This window comes from Esox lucius, chromosome 6 (assembly GCF_011004845.1).
Source record: "Esox lucius isolate fEsoLuc1 chromosome 6, fEsoLuc1.pri, whole genome shotgun sequence".
NCBI lineage: Eukaryota > Metazoa > Chordata > Actinopteri > Esociformes > Esocidae > Esox > Esox lucius.
The window spans coordinates 24,305,226-24,329,616 of NC_047574.1; the positions used below are offsets into that span (position 1 = coordinate 24,305,226).

At 45.9% G+C, this 24,391-nt stretch overlaps 1 protein-coding gene across 2 annotated transcripts; it reads right to left on the bottom strand.

The window, feature by feature from the left end:
- Positions 1–575: 575 nt before the first annotated feature.
- On the bottom strand, positions 576–24,243 carry plekhh2 (pleckstrin homology domain containing, family H (with MyTH4 domain) member 2). Of its 2 annotated transcripts, none has more exons than XM_010904875.3 (30): positions 24,089–24,243; positions 22,070–22,202; positions 15,091–15,153; positions 14,840–14,989; positions 14,646–14,729; positions 14,415–14,496; positions 14,136–14,321; positions 12,929–13,731; positions 12,755–12,830; positions 12,561–12,655; positions 12,192–12,363; positions 10,729–10,865; positions 10,195–10,308; positions 9,954–10,040; positions 9,622–9,780; positions 9,023–9,103; positions 8,716–8,895; positions 8,272–8,380; positions 8,078–8,190; positions 7,802–7,981; positions 7,449–7,546; positions 7,123–7,300; positions 6,891–7,046; positions 6,692–6,789; positions 6,298–6,439; positions 5,889–6,034; positions 5,446–5,575; positions 3,699–3,785; positions 3,444–3,593; positions 576–2,885 (listed from the first exon to the last, which is right to left on the bottom strand). In XM_010904875.3, exons 2-30 carry the CDS (start codon positions 22,190–22,192, stop codon positions 2,700–2,702), a joined length of 4,365 nt encoding a protein of 1,454 aa, XP_010903177.2. In that variant the 5' UTR covers positions 22,193–22,202; positions 24,089–24,243; the 3' UTR covers positions 576–2,699. The 2 variants fall into 2 exon arrangements, with proteins under 2 accessions (XP_010903177.2, XP_019903210.2); XM_020047651.3 differs by lacking the exon at positions 24,089–24,243 and adding an exon at positions 23,104–23,209.
- Positions 24,244–24,391: the final 148 nt, after the last annotated feature.

Genomic DNA, 24,391 nt, shown 5'->3' on the forward strand with positions numbered 1-24,391 from the left:
CCATCTCTCAATACATCTCTCAATTTTCAAAACACTTCACATAGTTCTCCTAACCTACTTTCAGCTCGGCACAGCAGTTCATTTCACATCCAAAATGCACTGAAATTCCAAAACACTTCATACACACAACTACTTCTTTCATAACACTACTAAAGGTTGTCATCCTACACGGACACTTTGTCACCCATAAAACAATGACCTACACAACACTAACAACAGGTAGCATTACACCAGTGTCGTCGTTAGGCCTGGATCTCAAATTTTATGAATAGCCCTGAATCTCAAATTGACAAAAAAATGAATACAAATACATAGCCCCTGTTCTAGTAATGTATAATTCCGATCACGCGTTATGACAATGTAAATGTGTAGGCCGCTGGCGTGTACATTCAAAACCCTGTACTCTGCCTGGTCGGGGCAAGGCTGGGGCGGGCTAAACCCCGAATGTATTGTGATCCTAGCAACGCCTCTGGATTCCAGTGTTTTCTTTTGTACAATGTCTTTACACAACAAGAATGACACCTCTCTACTGTTTAGAATTCACTGCAGTATGTGTTACAGGAATGAATCAGACATGATGCAATATGCTTTAATATGTTTTATGGAATTTTATGGCATTGAGTGATTCCAAAATACAATAATTTGTATAAACATCATCTACTAATACAGATTCAGTAGCCAAGCTTGTCAACCCTGCATTCGGTCACAGGTTCTCATCCACATCACATCTTATGTCCTCTTGGGCAATACACCTAGGAAGTAATCTTTTGACATGACTTGTCCATCCCTAGCAATCCTCTGCAGTATGTCCATTCATTGCGTCCAGGAGGGACATTTGATCATATATACTATAGTAGGCCGAATCTGAGACTACAGCTCTTGATCTTCCTCTCAGTCTTCTTCCACCACACATGCGTTCTCCCCTCCCTCTCCCAGCCGCTCTTCTTCCTCTGTCAACCACTTCTCTATCTCTGGCTGGGTCCATGTTTGCATTACAGTACAAAGTTATTCCTCAGATGTACCCTTTTGTATAGATGGTAATAATATTGAAAGACGTGACATATGGGTAGGTGTTCAGCTACAATGGGAATCAGCTGAGGTTGTTCTAGTTGTTTCGATAGTATTTCATTTTTCAGATATGGAATGCATTTCAATACAGTATTGCTGTGGAAATGTAGCAAATTGCTGTCTTATTACATTTTGTGTTAAGTTAGGTTTTGAACTAAAGTTTAACAGTTTTGAAAAGAATATGTAAACATGTGCAAATTGGACTGTACTGTAGGTACATAGAGTTTTGGTGGTGGTTGTGTCTGAGTGAGAAAATAATTCATGTAATTTGAGATGTAATTATTGAATGCATTTTGTGCCAAAGCAATGAAGAATTATGCACAGTTTAGCCCATATGGACTGCTGTTGTGCTCACTGTATTGCGAAATGGGTCCTAGCGATTGCAAAAATAAATAAATATTCTGCTAACATTTTCTATATATTTCCATGTGGTTACTGCAGAAATGCACTCCAGTTGCTATCATTCTGTTTTGAATTTGTTTTTAACAGTTTTGGGAACAGTGTGTAAGCATTTAAAAAAACAAACATTTGCGAATATATTGTTTTGCAGGTAGTGGAGTATGAATGAGAAAAGAGTTCACGGATTTTGGAGAATGTGTTCATTGAATGCATTTTGTGTGAAGGCAATGACAATTTTTTCACAGTTTGGTCCACATACACATCTCTTTCATTGACTGTGTGAAGAGTTTAGACAATGTGACTACAGTATTGACTGATGCTTGTTAGCAATCATGAAAAACTAGGAGAGAATGGTCTTCCTGAATACTCAACTGTACCACATACACTACCAGTACACAAGTCACTTCCATTACAGAATGTACCTTAAAAATAAATCACAAATAGTTTCAAAGCACGGTTATACAATCATGTTGATTTCCAGGAAGGTCAGCCCTCGTATCCATAATACTTTTGTGATTTGATTCTATTTCCATTTCTCAGTTGAATTCCAAAACAAGTGGTGGGGTGAACTCTTATTATTTGAACTATGGACTGGCCCTTTCTTGTCATTATTCGGTTTCCTTTAACTTATTTCACAACCATAAATAACATAATGCTCTTCTCTTGAAACTGCCATTTTAGGAAATAGTAAATCAGTTATTAATAAAATGATACAGAGGTAAACATTAAAAAGGAAATACAATGTATCTACAAAGTTACAGAGAATATTAAACCAGCAATACAAGGTAATTAAAAGCTTAATCCATGGAAGGCATTGGAGGCTGTCTGTAAATAAATAACACTGACAATGCTCTTTGGTGCTAGAACAGAAAAAACAACAGCTGAATAAATGAAAGCTTCCTGGGATTAGACATATTATTATTATTATTAATAAAAATACACAGATATTAACATAGTACCATGTAACCAAGGTACCATGTCATGATTCTCTTCACTGAAGTCCGTCAGTCCCCTGTTATCAGACATGAGACTGGGTGGCATTCATTAAGGAACAAAGTAGCAAAGTGTTTTGCAACTGAAAAATGGAAAGGCTATTTATTATTGGACAGGTTAAGATTGTACCTCCCGGGTTTCCCTCCATTTTGTACCAACTGAAGAGAACCCTGGTTCCATATAAGTTGCTGCTCACCTGACCACAAATAAGTCTGTGCTTGCAGTCTCTAGGGAGGTGATCACAGCAGAGTAGGTGCCTTGCTAGGTCTACCTGTCGCTGGTGGTGATTGGCTCCTTAGCTCTTTGCTTTTGAGATTGACAGGCTGAGCTACCAGTAAAGCAGGGGCAGAGAGATGGTGGGCGGCAGCTTTCTGCTGATGGGCGCTGTTGATGTAGCAGGAGATGAGAAGGGTGATCTCCCTGATCTGCAAGACAAAACAGGACCTGTTCACTTCTTCACACATAAATCTGACTAATCTCAATCAGTCCAAGCCTCATCATCAGCATCATTCTCCGCTTATCCGGAGCCGGGTCGCGGGGGCAGCAGTCTAAGCAGAGATGCCCAGACTTCCCTCTCCCCAGACACTTCCTCCAGCTCTTCCGGGGGGACTCTTCCGAGGCGTTCCCAGGCCAGCCGGGAGACATAGTCCCTCCAGCGTGTCCTAGGTCTTCCCCGGGGTCTCCTCCCGGTGAGACGGGCCCGGAACACCTTCCCAGGAAGGCGTTCCGGAGGCATCCGAAACAGATGCCCAAGCCACCTCAGCTGACCCCTCTCGATGTGGAGGAGCAGCGGCTCTACTCTGACCGAGACCGAGCTTCTCACCCTATCTCTAAGGGATCGCCCAGCCACCCGGCGGAAAAAGCTCATTTCGGCCGCCCAGTCCAAGCCTCTCATGTGGGAAATGGCAAGAGAGAGAGAGAGACACACACACAAAGGGAGAGTGAAGGCGAATGTGTCCATGCTTTATGCCTCACACACTGACCTGGGAGGAGGCCATAGCGTACAGGTGTTTCTCCGTGGGTCTGTCTTTGGTAGCATTACTTCCGATGCTCCGGCTGACCACCAGCATAAAGTCCTGCCTGAACCCCCCAAACGTCATCAGGTTTTTATAAGGGTGGGACACCAGCAGCTTCTGCAAAGGAAAGGGGAACACAGAGAATGAACAGAACGTCAGGAAAACGCAGAACTCCAAAGATCAACAGTCTGCACTGGATAAGACGGAAGTAGAAACGCTTACGATGGAGTTGTGCTCCAGCACGCTGATGCCATCCTCATGGACTGCCAGCCACAGGCGGGCACTTGTCTCCGGAGACGGCGTGACGGACTGAACGATTGCCGTGGCAGAGGCCAATCAGGGGAGAGATGACAACAGTGGGTTAGTTTCTCCACTTCAATCAAGACAATCCACTTTAAATGAATATCAACTAAAGGAATATGGTTCGACTGGTAGGCATTTGTATTTCCGTTTGTCCCAGAACACACAATGACCGATCATTTCTGTGGTGTTTCTATGAGAGTGTTTCTAATGCTCAGTATTTAATACACTGCGATCACACTTATTAGGCAAATCGTATTCCTCAAGAGTTATTTTATTGGTGAACAAACACAATGCTTAGTCAATCCAAAACATCGTTGAAACTCAAACTTGAATGTTCAGCAAAGGAAAAATGAGTTTTGATCTTTCTCAGGGGAATACATAAGTGTACCCAATTATTAGGCAACTAATTTACAAAAATAATTTGTCCAACTCACTTGTTTGTTCTACATTTTTAGAAGTGCAACAAGTAACACAAAATGAAAATTAAATAACATTTCTGGCCTTTCAAAAATATTCAATGACAGATATAGCCACCCTTCTATTCAATAATTGCCATGAGCCTTCCATCCATGGAGTCAGTCAGTTTCTTGATCTGTTCACAATCAACCTTCGCTGAAGGAGCCACCAAAGCCTCCCAAATGCTTTTCAAAGAGGTGTATTGTCTTCCCTTGAAGAAAGTATCTTCCAGAAACTGGTAGTGGGTATGGGAGTTGAGTTTCAGTCCATCTTCAACCCGAAAAGGTCCAACTACTTCATCCTTAATGATAGCAGCCCATACCAGTACCCCTCCTCCAACTTGCTGGCGCCTGACTCAAAGTGGTGCCGTGTCCATTAGTGATCCAGCCACGGGCCCATCCATCTGGTCCATCAAGAGTCACTCTGATTTCATCTGTCCATAAAAACTTCTGTCTTCAGGTATTTCTTTGCCCAATCTATATGCTTCAAAGTGTGAATCTTATTCAGTAGTGGTCTTCTTTCAGCCTTCTTGACTTTTTTTTGACTTTTCAGTGTCTGTTAAATCTCTTTTTTGGTCCATTTTACCTGAGGTCATGAAGCTGCCTCATAATTATGCACACCTTGATATAAGGTGTTATTCACTGTTGCCACACCCTCCCTCATTACACAAATACATGTCACCTGAAAATGATTCTATCCAATGAGCATTCAGGTTTATATGGTTTGGAGTTGGAAAATGTGCATGGAAATAATAATATGATCAGAATACTCACTTGCCTAATAATTGTGCACGCAGTGTAATGGAGCAGACTGAACAGTCAACAAATGCCCATTAGGAAAGTGTCACAGTCTGTCAAGTCAGGCGCAGGGACGTAGCTTGCTTTCTTTTTATTTAGGTGAAGCAAGCGTAGATAATGCCAAACAGGCAGACACTGAACACACTTGAACAACGAAGGTGTCCAGTAAAAACTAAAGAATACGATGGTCGACAGAGCATCTTCACAGCAAACAATAACCCACAAAACCCCCCTAACAATTAGACAAACATATACTCAACACAATGACAACAAAACGAGGTACAACCACCGGAGCCCGGGCACACCAGCAGGGGGAGCCCCAGGGGAGGGAGTTGTGACAGAAAGCGAGTACGTGGAGTACTTCTATTTATTTATTTTTAAAAATAGTTGTTCAAGGTCCAATACACACACACCTCGGCTTCATACAGCTTGGCCCCGAAGAAAGGCCATTTCCTTGCCACGGTCAGGTAGATTCGTATACACTCGGATGAACTTCGACCCCTCAGTGATGCCCATCGGTTGGACAGACGTTGGCGCAGTTGCCTAGGGGATGGGAGAGGGTAGTTTATCAACGACAGACTGTGTGGAGGGAATTAATAAATAACAGAAAGTATGTGAGACGGACAAAGAGATTAGAAATCTCAGTGTTTGTGAAACTAAACAATGATCTAATACCATGCATGGGTTCAAATACTAGTTCAAATTTTTTGAACACATTTTCTGTTTGCAGACTGTCAGGCAATACACGTTTACAGCTATTTTATACTGGTTCCATCGCACCAGAAAACCTCCATCAAACCCAGCTAAAATATGTTCATATCAATGTGCAGTATAAGGCATAATGTCAGCAGCTTACCTGAGCTGCTCCTCAGTGGCCATCCTGCGGTAATGTTTGGGGTAGAACCTCTCCAGCACCTGCTTCAGTGTCTGGTTGGACTTGGTCTGGGCTGAGTTGGGGCTGGCGGGGGTGGAGAACGGACGCTCAAAATCCCCAAATTCCACCTGAGACCGGATACAATACATTTCAGTGACTCTGTTCTTTACTGTATGTTTTTATGTTTCCATAGGTAACAACTCTGAATAAACCATTGCCCTTCAAACAAGGGGAGCTAATAATTTAGTAAAAGACCCCCGCTAGGCCACTTCTTCGATGACATTCAACACAATTCCACATTCACTACACAACACGGCCGAATGAACAGGACAAGTACTTAGGAGCGCAGGAGGAGTGTATTCTAACGTGTGATAATCTACAGTATGTGGACCTGGGCCAGCAGGGCAGACATCTCCAGAGCCAGCTCCTTGTTGACCGGGAAGTGTCCTGCGACAATGGCCTCGTTGGTCTGGTAGGCTAGAAGGAGTCTCTCCCTCTCTGACTCACCACGCACCTGAGGAGAGAAATACAATCTGCACACACAGACAGACAGGGAGACAAACAGGGAGACAGTCAGGGAGACAGACAGACAGGGAGACAGTCAGGGAGACAGACAGGGTGACAGTCAGGGAGACAGACAGGGAGACAGACAGGGAGACAGTCAGGGAGACAGACAGACAAGGAGACAGTCAGAGAGACAGACAGGGAGACTGTCAGGCCGTGGGTCGAACCACTGGCGAATGAGGTGTCTGGTTGGACAGGTTGGTGTTTAACGAGTGCTGTACCTGTTCTTGTAGGTGAGTCTTACAGTCCTGCTGTTCTCAGACTTGCCTGTGTGTTGCTCCTTAGATGCCTGCTCCCATTTGGAGATGATGTCACAGATCTGCGAGAAACACATACGGGCAAGTTGTGGGTGTGTGTGTGTGTGTGTGTTACGTTGATAAACGTGTCCATGTCGGAATGTTGTCCGCAACCCAGTCAGACCTTGATGGCCCTGTGTAGACAATGCTCCACTTCTCGTCCAGTAGGGTCGTCCGTGTACAGGCTGAAACCTAGTAGGCCTGTTTTCCTCATGCCTATGTCCTGGTTAAGTCGGCACTGGAACTCGTCCACAGTGGTGGAGGCGTCGAAGCTCACCACCTGGATGGGTAAAAACACGCTGGTACTCTGCGTTGCTCTCTCCCTGGGACACAAACTGGTAGGGTCAGATAGTTACCTGGTACGTGTTGTTCAGGAAGTGAACAGGCACACTGAAGGGCAGGGAGTGATGGTAAGGGTTCCTCAGGAGGATGGACAGGATTTCCATACGGGAAGGCCGTGCCTGACGCTCGCCCTTCTGCTGTGTCCGCTCTACCGACCGTTGGCAGTAGATGGCGTACTTACCCACCTCTGTCCTGAGAGACGGGCACAGGCATTCAGGCAAATCGAATGACATTCAAATACGCGATCGGGTTACCAAATGAAAGACTAGTAGGTCAGACTAGGGACAATTTTGTACGAACAGGTGTGGGGGGACTTTGCATTTTCTTTTGTTTGTGTCACCTGGAGTCTGCATGCCTCTTAAGGTGCACCTGCAACAGCCACAGGAAGGGGTGCTGGGGCAGAAAGAGACCCACACACAGAGCCAGGAACTGCCAGCCCTAAGGAACACCACACCAACATGAACTAACATTTGTTGTATACAGTCCACTCCTTATACATCCATGGGGGAAAAGAGCAGGCTCAGTTAAATTAGGTCTAAATTCAAACACATACTCTGTATGTTCCAATTTAGTGCACCCGTAAGGCTTTCACCACGGCCAATTTACGTCGGCCACATGCCGTTGCGTTTGCTTGGTGTCAGGTTTCGTGTTTTACATGGGCCTGTGCTGCCCCCTTGTGGTGCCAAAGTGTACCTGCAAGGGCCCGGGCTGCCCATGGGGCTGTCGCCTGCGTGTCTGCTTGATGAGCTGACAGAAGAACTCGTTCTGAAGCTCCGGGTGGGTCAGGCACACCTGCAAGGCACTCTGGGCCAGGGACACGTGGTAGTCGATGGCCGGGGCATCGATGGCCACGTTGATGAAGAGCTGGCATGTCTGGACGGGAGGAAGAGTGGGACACAGAGAGCGAGAGAAGAGAAGATGGTCACGGGTGTAACAATTTTTTTTTAGCGTCAGTGTCTGACGTCCTACCTTAAAAAGCTTGATGGCCTCCGTCTGCAAGGCCTGAGATGGCAGGGTGGTGAGAGGAGAGGAAAGTCCCTCTTTACTGAAACACAGCGCGGGGTGTCTCCAGGTCTGACAGTCTGAAAGGAAGACAGAGTCAGGGAAAGCATTACAACTCAACTGACAGGCTCAGGGAGTCCGTGGAGGGGTATGAGACGTACTTGGTTCTCCCTCAATGTTGAGCAGTTTGCCCACCAGCTGCTCGAACTCTGTGCCCACCGTGCCCACGCCGGCGCCCGCTGCCATCGACAGATGAAACAGCCAAGCTTCCTAAAGAAAGGCGGGAGACAGGACAGGACAGTGGGTAGCCGCACTGCTATCGCTACATGCTTCTCAGATGTTCATTGAAATTAGTCCCTTTTGGGTGGTGTGTGGTTTTGGTGGTTTCATTCCAGTTAATTTTAGCATTGTGTCATAAATAACATACTTCATTTAAATAAGGAATCTGTTATGGATATTCATTTTAAAGTGTAAATGATCCATCAACAACAGTGTGAAAGTCACTTGATGATTTAAACACGACTGTACAATTCTATAATCGGCATCATGACTTGGAATGGACGTGCCACAAACCCAGGTATTCTGATTAGGGCCCCTCTCAATACCTTCTCGTGTCGGGATTCAATGAGCAGGTAAGCAGGTCCCTGTTCCTGGGGATGGACAGCTATGGTGTGGGGCGTGGCCTGTAAGCCCCTCCCACCTGATTTCAGCTCCTCGTCCGAGTCACGTGACCTGTCCACCTCCTCCACCCGAGCCTCCCACAGCTTGATCTGACCAAGGGGGAACTGAGGGGGCAGAAACACACACACACACACACAGACACACACACACACACAGACTACTAGTTAGTATGGTAAATTGGAAGATATTAGCGTAAAAACGTATTTTAGTGTTGGTAAATTAGTTGTGTACCTTGTCTTCCTGACAACGGAAGTAGTAGAGTGTTTTACCGATGAGGGCACACCACACCCGTTTGGAATAGCCATGTTTCACCTGTCAGAGGTGCAAAAAAGGACCTTCAGTTCAATGAGACTCTGGTTAATAGTCACCACTTTAGTCAAACAAATGTTACATGTCTTAGGGCTGCTTATAGGTGAATGTAATACAGAAATACACAGAGTCAGTATGCTTGCTAGTTCATTTATTCATTACCACCAGTAATACTTGTTCAAGAATCTGTAAGGAGTTTGATAGTTATATCCTATTGGATTTTCAGTAATAATTTGGAGCCATCCTATTGGATCTTATTAGACTTTTCTTACAATTTTATAAGAACTGATCCTATTGCATTCTTGTAGGGCATTTTTCTTAAATCCATAAAAAAATCCTATCAGATGTTCCTTTAACTGGCTAAACATTTGATTGATTTGAACTAAGATCATGAGGCATTTAGGAGCAGTGGGTATATATTGTATCGTTAACTGTAAAACAAAAAGAAAACAAATCTCCCAGAATCGCAGAGCGGCCCTAGTTTAAAGGTGTCATGGATATTTTGCGGTGCGTGTCCTGACCTTGATAAGATGGCCCTTCATGGCAGGTCGTATCTCTGGCTGAGTGAAGAGCGGGCTGGCAGTCTTCACCCTCAGAACACTCTGGAGAACCCTCAGCCACTCCTCCTGCAGGTTGGGAGAGTCTGCCTTCAGATAGTACACACGCTTCCCTGAAACAATCTGAGATAACACACACCGTGAACACACACCGACAAAGACACACACACACCGACAAAGACACACACGCACACAGAAAATGATGACGTTATAAATGTTTGGGAAAATATCCACATTAATACACTGTTCTGCTCTCTCGAAAACACACAGACGCGTGCACGTGCTCAGTGTAGTACCTGGAGTACCTGCTTCCCGTCACCCCGGGCAATACTACTTGTGGCGTTGACCTCAATCTGACCTTGTGGTCTCCGGATGACATCACTCTGGAAAAGCAAAGAGATTGGTTCGTTCAGTGAATGCCATTTGACAAAGATTGGCGCAGTTCACTAAACCCGAATCCCTTGACCAGTCATCATGGCTAGTCATGACCTTGTATGTGTGTGTGTGTGTGTATTGGTGTGTATTTATTTTTCTGACCGGTGACTTGTAGTAGAGCAGTTCTCCGTCTTTGAGGACGAACCAGCGTCTTTTCCAAGTCTTCTTCCAGGTCTTAACCATCTTTAGGAGGTAACCTGACTTTTCCATGGGCTCCTAGCAACACAGAAGGAGGGGGGATTTGTGCAAAGGGCAGGGTGTAGGGTTTATGTATAGATTAATTGCATTGAAAGAAACATTTAGAGAAGTGGTGTGGTCTGAACTATCAGATAATGTTCCAACAGTCATTGAGAGAAGTGGTTTGGTCTGAACTATCAGATAAAGTTCCAACAGTCATTGAGAGAAGTGGTTTGGTCTGAACTATCAGATAATGTTCCAACAGTCATAGAGAGAAGTGGTTTGGTCTGAACTATCAGATAATGTTCCAACAGTCATTGAGAAAAGTGGTTTGGTCTGAACTATCAGATAAAGTTCCAACAGTTATAGAGAGAAGTCGTTTGGTCTGAACTATCAGATAATGTTCCAACAGTCATAGAGAGAAGTGGTTTGGTATTAACTATCAGACACTGTTCTTACACTCTTGCCATTGTCACTGATGCTGGAGCAGGTCTTGGGAAGTTTCTGTTCCGGCTCAGAACACTCAGTGTCGGTAGAGTAGGCATCAGGAGGAATGGCGTAATCACTCTCTGAAGTCATGGACGACATGGACACGGCTGGAGAAAAGGGATCACAAGTCGGTCAGAAAAACGATTACACCAGGATTGATGTGCTTTTGCCGGTGGGGGGTAATCTAGAGCTTAGAGTCCACTAACCAAAAGTGTTCTTGTTCAAATGCCTGCCGACAAGAAAAATCTGATCATGTGCCCTTGAATGGAGCACTTGCTCCTGTTAGTGGCTCTGGATAATAGATATGAGAGTCTGGTGGAGGACCACTATGTTTAACCAGGCAGTGTGAGATAGGTGCCTTGATGTTAATGTTCTTCTGGTGTGTGATGAATGAATTGTGCCTACAGTACCTCTCTTTAGGGAGCAGGGGCTGCCTACAGTACCTCTCTTTAGGGAGCAGGGCCTGCCTACAGTACCACTCTTTAGGGAGCAGGGCCTGCCTACAGTACCTCTCTTTAGGGAGCAGGGCCTGCCTACAGTACCTCTCTTTAGGGAGCAGGGCCTGCCTACAGTACCTCTCTTTAGGGAACAGGGCCTGCCTACAGTACCTCTCTTTAGGGAACAGGGCCTGCCTACAGTACCTCTCTTTAGGGAGCAGGGCCTGCCTACAGTACCTCTCTTTAGGGAGCAGGGCCTGCCTACAGTACCTCTCTTTAGGGAACAGGGCCTGCCTACAGTACCTCTCTTTAGGGAGCAGGGACTGCCTACAGTACCTCTCTTTAGGGAGCAGGGGCTGCCTACAGTACCTCTCTTTAGGGAGCAGGGGCTGCCTACAGTACCTCTCTTTAGGGAGCAGGGCCTGCCTACAGTACCACTCTTTAGGGAGCAGGGCCTGCCTACAGTACCTCTCTTTAGGGAGCAGGGCCTGCCTACAGTACCTCTCTTTAGGGAGCAGGGCCTGCCTACAGTACCTCTCTTTAGGGAACAGGGCCTGCCTACAGTACCTCTCTTTAGGGAGCAGGGCCTGCCTACAGTACCTCTCTTTAGGGAGCAGGGCCTGCCTACAGTACCTCTCTTTAGGGAGCAGGGCCTGCCTACAGTACCTCTCTTTAGGGAACAGGGCCTGCCTACAGTACCTCTCTTTAGGGAGCAGGGCCTGCCTACAGTACCTCTCTTTAGGGAGCAGGGCCTGCCTACAGTACCTCTCTTTAGGGAGCAGGGCCTGCCTACAGTACCTCTCTTTAGGGAACAGGGCCTGCCTACAGTACCTCTCTTTAGGGAGCAGGGCCTGCCTACAGTACCTCTCTTTAGGGAGCAGGGCCTGCCTACAGTACCTCTCTTTAGGGAGCAGGGCCTGCCTACAGTACCTCTCTTTAGGGAGCAGGGCCTGCCTACAGTACCTCTCTTTAGGGAGCAGGGCCTGCCTACAGTACCTCTCTTTAGGGAGCGGGGGCTGCCTGGGCTGCCGGTGCTGCTGTCCTTGCGGGAGCTGGATCCAGAGGTGTGTGAGCCACAGACAGATTCATCCTCCTCTCCTGAACTGGATGACTCTTCTGAACTGGATGACTCCTCTGACAATGGACTGCTGCTCAGCAGAGTGGCTTTCTACAGGAGTAATAAACACCACAGCAAGTAGAAACAAAACGTACAAAGAGAAAGTGGCAAACGACATTAAACAACATTAAACTACATCTCTCTTAGAAACAATATGAAATGAAATAAACAACATCAGCCTGACACGCACACATGCAAAAGTACATTTCCACGCTTGCATGCACACCCAAACACACACACACACCTACCCCCTTCAGCGTGGTGTATACAGGCGTGCTCATGTCCTTATAGATGAGGGAGTTGTAGAGCATGTAAGCCGAATACGAGGACTGCAGCGAGGAGTCTGCAACGTAGATTGACAGCTCAATCAGCCAATCCTTCGACACAGACACACGCCAATGACAGATCAATACACACCAGGTACTTCCTACTTCTCTCTCACCCTTGCTGGTCTGGTCGGCGCATGAAGTCTCTGACAGCCTGATGCCTGATTTGGCCACCGCGTATATGCGGCTTTCCTAAAACATGTGAAGTGCAAGCCAGGTAAATACATCTGTGCTCTCAAGCAGGCGTTCATGCCAAAGTACAATAAAGGTAAAAAGAAGCGCACACTTACCCAGGAGGGGAACCTGTGCAGCGGGGGGGTGGGCGGCTCGCTCCCTGACCTGATGGCGGAGGCCTCTGTGTCAGTGCAGGGCGAGCCCGCTGGGGTCGGCGACGTTGCCTCGGCGGCCGGAGGCGGGGGCGTGTCCCTACCCGTCTCCATGCCGACCTCATGCTCCCGATCCAGGTCGGTCTCCTGGGGCCTGAGGGGGCGGAGCATGCTGATGGCGTTGCGCGTGTGCCCGTGAGCCGCCTCCGTGCTGACCGGCGGCTGGCTAAGATGCCTCCTGGCCAGGGCCACGCTCATCACGCCAAACCCTGGCGGGTTCCGCAGACGGGGCTGCTTGGGGGATGCGGGGGTGTCTCCGGAGTCCTGGTTGGGAGTGGGACGTTTGGGGTTGAGGGCGGGGGTGAGGACCGGGCTGGGGGTGTTGGAGGGGTCACTCGAAGACGAGGAGGAGTCTAGACTTTGGGACTGGAAGCGTTCGTTAAGTTCCTCCGAAGAGCAGTCCCCTGGTTTCCTCCCCTGGATGCCCTCCTCCCCCAGCGCCTGGAAGTGGGGCCGCTTGGTGCGCTCCATTTCGTCATCGAACATAGAGCTGCTGTCGTCGGACGCCGTGAGGTAAGTGTCACTGCCGGGACGACTGTACGGTGGCCCGCACGCACCCCCTTCACCTCCCCCGTCTCCCTCCGATACAGTGGTGGAGGACACACAGTGACAGCCCCCGGCCCCGTTACCCTCCCCCGACCTAACATCCAGTCTCTGGACACCATTCTCTTTTCCCGAGGACGCTTGCGTCTGGTTGGTGATGTTATCTGTCAGTAAACAACTCAAGTAAACATTCACTATATTATTGTCACCTACAGGAATATGCGACATAGCAACACACTCAATAATGAACTAATGACATACTAAATAAATAATAAGCTACTTAACATACTTTCAACATATTGAATAATATGCAACTTAACATATTTATGTTAAATAATACACTAATGAAAACTAAATAACATACTATTAACATAGTAAATAATATATAGACATGTATAAAAGACCTTATGATTAATCACTGAGGTAAATAAGATGTCTTAGTGCTAAACTGGATCTGGAACCTGGACACCCTGTTTTTCTGGAGTGAAGAACACATTACTACACTGATAGTCAGACAGGGGTGAGTTATGGTCCTCCAGAACATAGTGGTTAAGAGGTAGGGACTAACCGGCTTTGTCCTCCCCATCAATCTCTCCCTCGGCCTGGGTGCTGAGGGTCCTCTGGGCGGGCTCTGGGCCCGTTAGAACCTGGGGGTTTTTCCCTCGTACCTGGAAACAGCCAAATGTCAGGCTACTGAGACGTTGGGCCTCACCGGGCTTGGACCGAACACCAGCTCCTCTTTTCTGCTCCAGGGCTTGAAACCACACGTGAAACAGAGTGTCGGAGTTCAACGACTTGTCAAGGGACTTGATGATGCTTTTCTGAACGTGTTTGTTTTGGCTCTTACCCTGCATCTGTCTGTGAAGCTCCTGTATCTGAGACTCCTGCTGAATGTTGGTCTCTCTGAGAGCAGCATTCTCCACCTCAAACTAGAAACAGCACAAACTCTAGTCACGCCAATGGGCGTCAACGCCGTTACAATGGTACAAATAAAACAGACTTGGATCCACAGGTGAATGTGTGCACACAAACACACACAAACAAACGCGTTCATACGCAGATTCTTCCGTCACCTTACCTCACACAGCTTCAGCATCACCCACTCTTTAATCTTGGCGGCCTTCTCCTCCACAGTCTTGGCATCCTGGGCCCTGATTTGTTTCTGGACACACAGAGGAAGTCACGTTTACAGGGGCTGTCAGTCTTCCCCCGTCCTGACCTGAACCATTAGTGGGGCACCTCAAACTGAGCTCGGATCGGTGGTGCATTTACCTGCTCCTCCAACTGTGTCTCCAGCCGGGATATGACATCATCCTTCTCCTGCAGGAGAGCTTGGAGGTCCTGGCATCGTCTGAACAACCGTACCTCAGAATCACCTGACTGACCGTCGGGAGTCTTCACCTGCTCCTCCATCCACTGCACCTGATAGAGACAAACACACACACACACACACATGTAAGACACGCTCACATAAACGTTTGCACGCACGTACCGCGCCCACACCACATACATGTCTTGTTTACCTGCTGTTGAGCTTTGAAGGCCCGTTTCTCTGCCTCCATCACCTGCGTCTCCAGCTGCTGAATCTGCAGGAGGTCAAAGGTCGGACACATCACGTTTCACACATCATGTTTACATACGCAGTGACTCACTCAAAGCTCCGGCCCACTCTCCTCACACCGAACGACCTGAATGAGATCTTTCATTTAGTCTAACTAGAACAATGTTTGCACAGTCTCATAAGAGAAACATCAACCTCTGCTCAAACCCAAATTGCAGCAAATACAACCATATAAAAACTTGGGGAATGTTGCAAACTAGAGTCTGGTGAATGTGGTGTTAATGATAATGCTGACGTGGTCCCAAAGGACAAAACATTAAAATATTTCCCCAGAGTTGTTTCCCATGTCAAAAGTGTTTAACACATTCTAACACATTTTAAATCAAATGGTAACATTTTCTCATTTTGTTGTTTATATTTTTATGCCCTGGCTACTAACTAGTAGAATACCCAGTGAGACAATCTGTTATAAAAAATCGATAGTCCTGGGGATGTCTACTGGTTGGATTTCAAAATGTACAGATCTAACAGTTACAGGTGGTCCTTTGTGAGCCCTGAGCAGAGAACTCTGGGAAAGCTGTCAGGTTCATGATAAACCACAGAGACACAGAGTGTCATTTTCCGACTGAACACCACATTTCCACTCTAACAAGACCCAAAACTCATCCGGTGCTCCTCAACCACCACGGTTAAAAAGGAGACACATAGCTTTCCTGAGAAAGAGGAAGACGAGTTTCATTCCTCGCAAATTCCTCAGCTTGAAGTCACGGAAGTGGCAAGGAAAGTTCTGAGGAGGCACTCAGAAAGTCCCAAACCCTCTGACGCACACCGTTCCTAGACGTGCTGCAACAAGGTCTCAGTTCCAGAAAGTTCTACTGGGTCAGCACCACTCCATCCAACACAAACACACACAGTCCAGTATTGTCAGAAAGTGATGATGGTTCAGGTATAATGAAGACCGTTTGGACTGAGAGGGCCGGCTTTACAGTGGAAATCACAGTGTTCTGGCTCATCAGCGGGTTACCCTTTAGTTCTAATGGCTGGACCCAGTTTTATTTTCTCTGTGCTTTATTTTTTCGTTGTTCTGTGTGTGTGTGTGTGTGTGTGGCCATGCAACAAAGTAAGAATGAAGGAAGTTGTTACAGGCTTTTAGTAGACTTGAAACCTAGTGAAATATTATCTAAATAATCCAGTCTGAACCGGTCTGGTCCACTATGGCTGAGGCAGAGAAGGCCCCGGGCCTATTCAAAGCAGAGGGCAGGGGTAGACTGTACACACACGTACACACATACTAGCCAAACTGTGGCCGGTGGCACGCCAGCTGGGCCAAAGGGTGTGTTCTGATTGAAAACACACATCCCAGCTTGCACATTTTGTTCCTTGGACGTTTTTTTGAACGTCTATTTTTGGTTTCACGTTGGTGGTGGGAATGAAGCCGTATTTTACCTGACCAGTGAAATGTAAAAAAATGATATTCTAAGAATAGAAGATAATATTTTACCTGTTATTGGAATATTTCTTTTTTGGTTGAAAGGAAGGTTTTGAAAATGTCTACTTTGGTTCCCTGAGAGCTTTTTTTAACACACTAAAAACTGATGTGATAGGTTATTTAATGTTTAAATACTCAATTCCCAAGCATTTCTATTGTGAAAGAGCATCAGTGAATCTATGATCTTCTATTCTCTGTCAATGGACTATCCTTTTAGGCTATTTAAAATTACCTAATTTCAAAGAAAATAAGCACTCAGATCCCACGTAATAAGATTGAGGACGGAGAGATATTTGTTGATGCAGAGAATGGAATGTACTGTACATGTTTTAAAATAGTTTGCAGAGAATGTTACAAAGCCATGCCACTATCCTGCTCCATTCCACAAAAAAGTTATGGGAAGGTTATGTGTAAAATATCCATAAGACCACAATCTCACCAATCATTAAGAAACACATGGTTCCCAGAACAATATGAGCTACCTGGGATGACACCTGCAAATACTGTACCACACATACACACACACACACACACGCACACACACACACACATACACACACACACACACGCACACACGCACACACGCACCCACACACATACACACACACACACATACACACACACACACACGCACACACGCACCCACACACACACACACACACACACGCACACACGCACCCACATACACACACACGCACACACGCACCCACATACACACACACGCTCAAGCAGCAAGCCACATAGAAGGACTTCTTTAGAGCCCATGGCCGTCCACAAACGACAAACCGCAACATTCTGTCAATACACACATATAGCATCAGGGAGAGAATAGAACTGAAATTACAGGCCATAAGGAAAGCCCAGCTGGAAAGGGAGAAATAACACACACACATATATACACAAACACACACAACAACCTCGGACTTCAAGACTTCAAGGATGAATCACTGTCCATGGTTTCCGGTGGAGTTCTAATGGGACTTTGTTAATGATAGTTTCTGGACTACTTCCCTCTATGGTACTGTGTGTGCCAATTACAGAGACCCTGAAATACACTTCCAGTCAGACAACCCCTCCTAGGATGTCTCCTGCTACCAGTTTGGTCATCCGCCAGACTGATTAACACAACAACGCTGTCTATATAATGTATACACACAGTTCCATGACCAAACAACATAGTCTACACACATGAACATGAATACACCAACTTTAAATACAATAGACTTCACATAGAGGACACCAACTAATGCTCGGTTCTAACATTTTGAATATATATCCAACGCTACCCCCGTTTTCATATGTCGTTATGACCTTATTGCAGTAACTCTCAACGTATTATGGAGAATTGAAGATGGGGACATGCATACTTCATGACATACCAACCAAGCTGTTCTGCGTCTTTCCACACTTTTCACTCAACCAGAAGGTTTGACCAACATGCCTGTAGGAGAACGCATGTCTGGCTACCAATCACAATTAGCTTGCAGGAACAAGACCAGCCTGAGGGAGTCACTACATTGTGAGGGGATAAGTTAGTCCTCCCGCAGGTATCGAACCCGGCTTTTAGTGGCTTCTCAACACTACAGAGTAGGGCCTATCAACCCTGCCGTGCCAGTCAGAAGGCCAAGAGGTTGTGCTCCGCCCCATAACCCCTAACAACTCCCCATTACTTCACCCTGCAAACGCCCCACTGCATACAATAACTCCAGTTTGACTAACATTCCTGGAATTCCAGGGTTGCCTCGTTGTGGCCAGCCGGTCAGCCCCCCCAGACACCCCCCCCCCCCCATCTACAACCCAGCTAGCTGACAAAGCCTCCCTCTGTAGCCGCCCGGCCAAACAATTTTCAACTCTAGTAGAGATGTAGGATTGTAACTTGAGCTAGTTTGCTAGGGGGAAAAAACATTCCTGCATAACAGGAAATGTTAATAATAATGTGAACAATAATTAAATCCAATATATATTATTATTATATATGGTGTTTGGATATTATAAACCTTAAATAAACTGTACATAATAAGGATCAAATTCTTTGAGATTCTTTGACATCATAGCAACTGAAAGTCAAAGCCAAGCAGTGATAATAAGGGAGTTGTGTGCCCATGTCTACAGTACTACTACTGAGCATTGAGCAGACACTTGACTACTGTTGAGCGGGGGGGGGGGGGGGGGGGGGTTATGATGAGGTTCCAGAACTTTGGCCCTCAGCCTCCGCAGGAACTAGAGGACACAGGGTCTCTTTGAGCCTCCAAAATACATGCAGAAACGTGTCATATGCCCGCGTGAACACACGTGTATCTGCACACATACACACACGCACACAGTCCTATGTACACCATACACAAACATTTACAGTATACACCTGTGCACACACACCCACACCCAAACAGGCATACACATTCATACATAAGATATGCAAGCACACACACACACGTCTGTCACGAGGAGGAAACTGGTGGAGAACAGATTAAATATCTCAAGGTTAGAGATGTGGGCTGAATTCCATGTTGAGATTCGCGGCTGGGCCAGTGCTGAAATTGGAAGCATGTGTCTGCGTTGCACTACAGGGTGGTGGTGGAGAGACAACACGTTCTGAGGAGATACAACTGGTTTCTCTTTCTGACTCTCCGTGTCTGCATGTCCCTGCAAATGAAAGCGTTGTTAGGATGTCCCCAGAATGTCAGGAGGTTGTGTCCTGGTCCCCTGCCTCCATGACCTGCTCTCTGGGGTCTATCCGTGCTTAGAGTGTGAAAACTCCTGTTAGTTGATGGATGCTCCGGTCACCCTGCTGTTAGCACAACAACATGGCCGTCAGTGGGGGTTGACCTATCGCGTGTCCCTGAACGTGACTGACAACGGCAGTCAAAGAGCTGATTGGTCCACATGATATTTGACGCCTAGTCATAAGTGGCCACCAACCACCCGAATGTGGAATCAATCTGGGAGAGCCCGGCAGGAAGGGGAGGAACTCTAAAACCGGAGCATATTTCTCTCTTTTTCTATGGTCGTGTAACATATGTGTGTGTGGGGGTCGGGACCATAAATGCAGGCCACTGTGACTGTCCATTAACAAACACTTTATTCTGCCTTCTTGTTTTGACTCTACTGTTAAGCATCCTGTAGTGGATCTACCTATACGTCAACTTAACTGTTTGGACTTCTACTGTTGTAGATCTTCTCATGTGTTTACTTCACTGTTCAGAGCTCTACAGTAATGGATCAAGTCATGTGTTTACTGTTTAGAGTTCTACTGCAGTGGATCCAGTCATGTGTTTACTGTTTAGAGTTCTACTGCAGTGGATCCAGTCATGTGTTTACTGTTTAGAGTTCTACTGCAGTGGATCCAGTCATGTGATATATTTTGTGAGCTGGGAGGTGACATCACAAGGGAGGGACAGACAGAGACTGAGCAAGAGGAAAAGAGAGAGTAAGAAGAAAACGGGTGGTGACCCACATCCCTCCATCGTGCCAAACATGGAGAAGTGTAGACTCTCTCCCTGCCTCGGTCACTTCCGGTGCCACACTCTCTCTGTTTACAAACCCAGGAATTTCCTCCCCTGGGTGGACAAATGATTCCAGGAGTGTTTATTTCTACCCTGTCTCCCTCCATCTTGCTTTACCTTCACTATGTCTACACCTTAACCAACTCGGCGGGTTTTCCTAACGTTTGTACCATCACTGTTTTCCGCTAATTGATTTGAAGCTTTTTGCCACGGCGATGACGTCATTATGGCGGTCTGTCTGCGTGACGATGGACCATCCCGTTACCTCGGCACAGTGTTCCTGTTCTCACATTACTGGGAGCGAGCTTGACTCAGCTCCTAATTCACCTTCACGCAGTACTCAGTTTTATGCGGGTCTCCCAGCTTAAACAAGGCCAAACTAAACTAGAAGATACAACATCTTAAGTTGAGTAGGGCACTTTACTACAAGAAGAAAAACATGCCGGTCCTTGATTACACAGTGAATAGGAGCCAACCCCTGCCCACTCAACAAACTAGCTTGCACCCTCCACACACACTCCCACACAAGCCATGTATTAGGTGCCTGAAATTCAGAGAGATTAGTGAGATGGTTCCAGGCATACATGTGTCCCCACGCACTGACGCAAGGTTTAAAACAACAGGCGCTGAGGCACTGGGAACCTGGGAACAAAAACACACTGGAATGGCTACGTGGGGATTTTCACTTGATGAGCTCATCTTGTGTCAGTCGGAAATCCAGTACGACTGGGGTCAAAGTTCACTAGCAGGAAAAAGTACAGGCTGACTCAACTCAAGGCAGGACCACGGATGGATGGGAGCAGCAAAATAACATTACACACTATGTGACCTCTGACATCTCTGGTCTGTAGGCTAAGAGGAAACACCTGACAGAAGATAAGATAAGGCAGTGAGTTTATTATGTGTTACACAGTTACGGGACGAATATTAATTTAATCAGTTATGGGAAAGAAATCCTTCAGAAAAATGTAGAGCAATTCACCCCCGATCGCAGGCCTATACAAAAACACAGCATTTTTTCCAAAGATTGTTTGGGCAACCGGCTGAGCTGTAACTCAAATTCAATAAAGCCTGTGTTATACCAGAATGCACTGCGGGTGGAGCCGTGTGGTCAGCCTCCTGTTTACATTAACCTCTAATCAGGCCTCCCCAGAGAGCTAAAGGCTCAGAATCAGCACAGGCCCATCACGGCACAGGCTGTCACACACACACACACCTACATGCACACACACACACACACACACACACCAAAGCCCAGCACTTCATGGTGCATACAGTAAAACACTACCCAACACCATACTTGGACTGATGTTTAAAAGGATTCTGCTGTTAAGCATGCATCACTAAGAGAGGGAGAAAGAGAGAGAGAAGGAGAGAGAGAGAGAGGTGAGGAGAAAGTACGTATGTGTTTTTGCACGTTTATACGTGCGTGTGTGCGTGCATGTGAGAGACAGGGAGAGGGAGAGAGAAGCTATAGGAAAGAACTGACCTTTCCCCATTGCACCTAGTCAGTAGACGTTTCAAAGCCAATCTGAGTCACATTAATACAGACGGCAGTACATTTAGAATAAAGCTCCATAAAGGGCTCTTGGGTCAGTGGTAGGGAGGTGGTGTGCCTGCTGACTAGTCATTGTGGGAGGAAACCCTGTTCTTGTGCTGACAACAGATAGGAACAGCTACAAATGGGGGATTATGGTTGAAATATAACTTTTTTTGCTTATACAGCACAAGTTAAGCTGTGAGAAGGCCAGTTAAGCTGTGAGAAGGCCAGTTAAGTCAAGTTCTCATTTAAAAGATGAAACACTGGCTGCTGGGAATAGTAATGGATGGCCCTGTGATTCATTTGTCAATGCTTTTGGTGAAAAGTATGGTGAAAAAGTTATTTTGGTGAAAATAATTTCATAAAAAGCCAGTCAAACATTTTGGTAAACTAGTTACTTTGGAACAACCTTGTCTGCCGTCAACTCTCTGATCTTGACAATCTGCACCCGGAACTTCATGAGCAGGGCTTCTAGGACGAAACACTTCCCCTTCCAGTCCTCCTGTCCCAGGGTCTCCTCTGCCTCCGCCATGGCCCCGGTTCTGGAAAATAACCAATAAATGATCTAGTCACCTCTTTCGAGTAACATTATTTGGGAAGTCTGAATGGTGGTATCATCCTTAAACGTTTACTTCCCCCCGAATTGGTGTACTGAGGCCAGGAGCCAGATGCCTGTTAAATGTGAATTGATTCAGTCAGTGATTCAGGGTGAGACAAGGGTGAGAAACATACAGTTGAGGCAGATAAACATAGAGCAGCTGTTGTTTTGAAAATGTTATGGTGTTTCCACTCCGGCACCCCTCAAATGTTCCAGGGCTGGACTGGACTGAGCTGGGCTGGACACCAGCGGTAGCCAAGCTGAGCAAACGACTCACAAATAAGCTGTTCCATTCAGGTAAAAGGGATCATCAGTTTTTCCATTGTGAGAGAAATATGGATAATTAATTGAAAAAAAAATTGTGGGATAAACAAGGGAGAGGAACAGATAGAGGGATAGAGGGAGAAAGAAATAGAAATAGAGGGAGAGAGAAAGAGAAAGATTGATGGGGATGGATGGGAGTGGGATGGAGGCAACTGGAGAGAGAAGGAAAAAGATTGATGGGGATAGATGGGAGTGGGATAGAGGCAACTAGAGAGAAGGAGAAGGGCAATGTTACTTTTATTCTATAATAACCTCTCATTACAACCTTGGCCTCCACACAAAGGGAGCACAAACATGTGTGGAAGGCAATTAACTTGTTTCCACTGGCTGTTTTCGTTGGTTGAATGTTGTGGTAAACAACAGCTAAACACAAGGACTGTGGGTCTGTAACAGTCTGAAAGGGAAAAGCCTAATAAGCCAAAGAAAGAAAATAACATTTTGGTTATTCTGAAGAAAAAATAAATATTACCAACAAACATTAATTCTCCTAAAAGCCCTAAAAAACAAATCACCATTCTTACCTTACTATCCCATGACTCCTCAGTGTGAGCTACTGGGTCCACAAGGCTCACCCTTTGTAATATTTTCTGAGGAGACTGATAAGCCAATTCCCCCAAAAGATGCTTCATTTATCTCACATCCCTCACAGCTTCTCTCCCACATTCACTCCTTCCCTCTTATTTCCCTCTTATGTCCACAGTCTGTGTGTGTGTGTGTGTGTGTGTGTGTGTGTGTGTGTGATGAGGTGGTGTGGGGAGCGAAGGGCATCAAAGGGCCGTTGACCCTTGGCCCCAGGGAAAGGGAGGAGAGCTCTCCCTCTATCTCCATTTGATTCCTGTGAGGAAAGCCAGAGCAACCCAGAGCAACACTAGTGATTGTGTGTGTGAGTCAGTGAGAGTCTGTGTGAGTATGGTTTCTCTATGGTTGCAGTTGTGAAGTGATGTAATACACCATTAGTGATCAGTGCTCATACTGGAGTTGTGTTCAATGTTTTCAGTTAGAGATTTAGTTTGCTTTGCTGTCTGGTGATGCCCAGTCACTTGACCCAATTTATTGAAATGACATGATCCTTTCAAAGCCTTCTACAGCACTGTTGAAGGACTATAGAATGGTGATTGTTTAAAATCATTGTCTATTGGATTGTGTATTTTAAATGTATAATTTATTATTATGATAAAAGGATGTTACTTTACATTAACTTAAAAAATTAATCTACCAATAGCCTACCAATCTCACCATTTGAAAAGATACTCTAGATAACCAAGTTAAAATCATTTCAGTTCAAGTAATTGTCTCTCATTAAGAAATTCTACAACATTATTCAGAAAAAATATCCTAACAATTCAAATAAACAGATACCACTTCATTCCTACTGTTCTACCAGGGCAGCAAGATATTCTTAGAAAGCAAGAACAACACACTTCAAATGACACAGATGGATGTCTCTCCCTTACACCCTCCAAAAAGAGGAAAGGGCATAATTGTTTTTCTACATTATTGTCTTACCCTGAAAAAAGATGACGAGAGACTGACAGGATGGGTATTAATTCATTTCAGTAATTCCATTCATATTCCTTTTGTTGTTCATGTCGTATCATCCTGTTTATGGAATAACATCGAGGACTTTTTCTCTTTCCATAAGTTTTCAATTCAGCACTACGACTTAGAAGGCTGACTTTGGTTCGGAGGCGGGTCTTCCAACAACTTCATCCAATCGAATTTCCTAAAGGCGTGGCCATGTAAATTTGAATACGGAACGTTTGCAATATTATTGACATTGGTTTTAACCAATGTAAGTCGACAATAGAT

What these genes read in the sequence shown, in the direction of transcription:
- plekhh2 (XM_010904875.3), bottom strand. Translation starts at nt 22,192, where the DNA reads ATGGCGGAGGCAGAGGAGACCCTGGGACAGGAGGACTGGAAGGGGAAG. An exon ending in CGCCGACCAGACCAGCAAGG is followed by an intron (nt 12,656 to 12,754) that starts GTGAGAGAGAAG and finishes TCTACGTTGCAG; the next exon opens with ACTCCTCGCTGCAGTCCTCG. An exon ending in GGCAGCCCGGGCCCTTGCAG is followed by an intron (nt 7,547 to 7,801) that starts GTACACTTTGGC and finishes GGTGTTCCTTAG; the next exon opens with GGCTGGCAGTTCCTGGCTCT.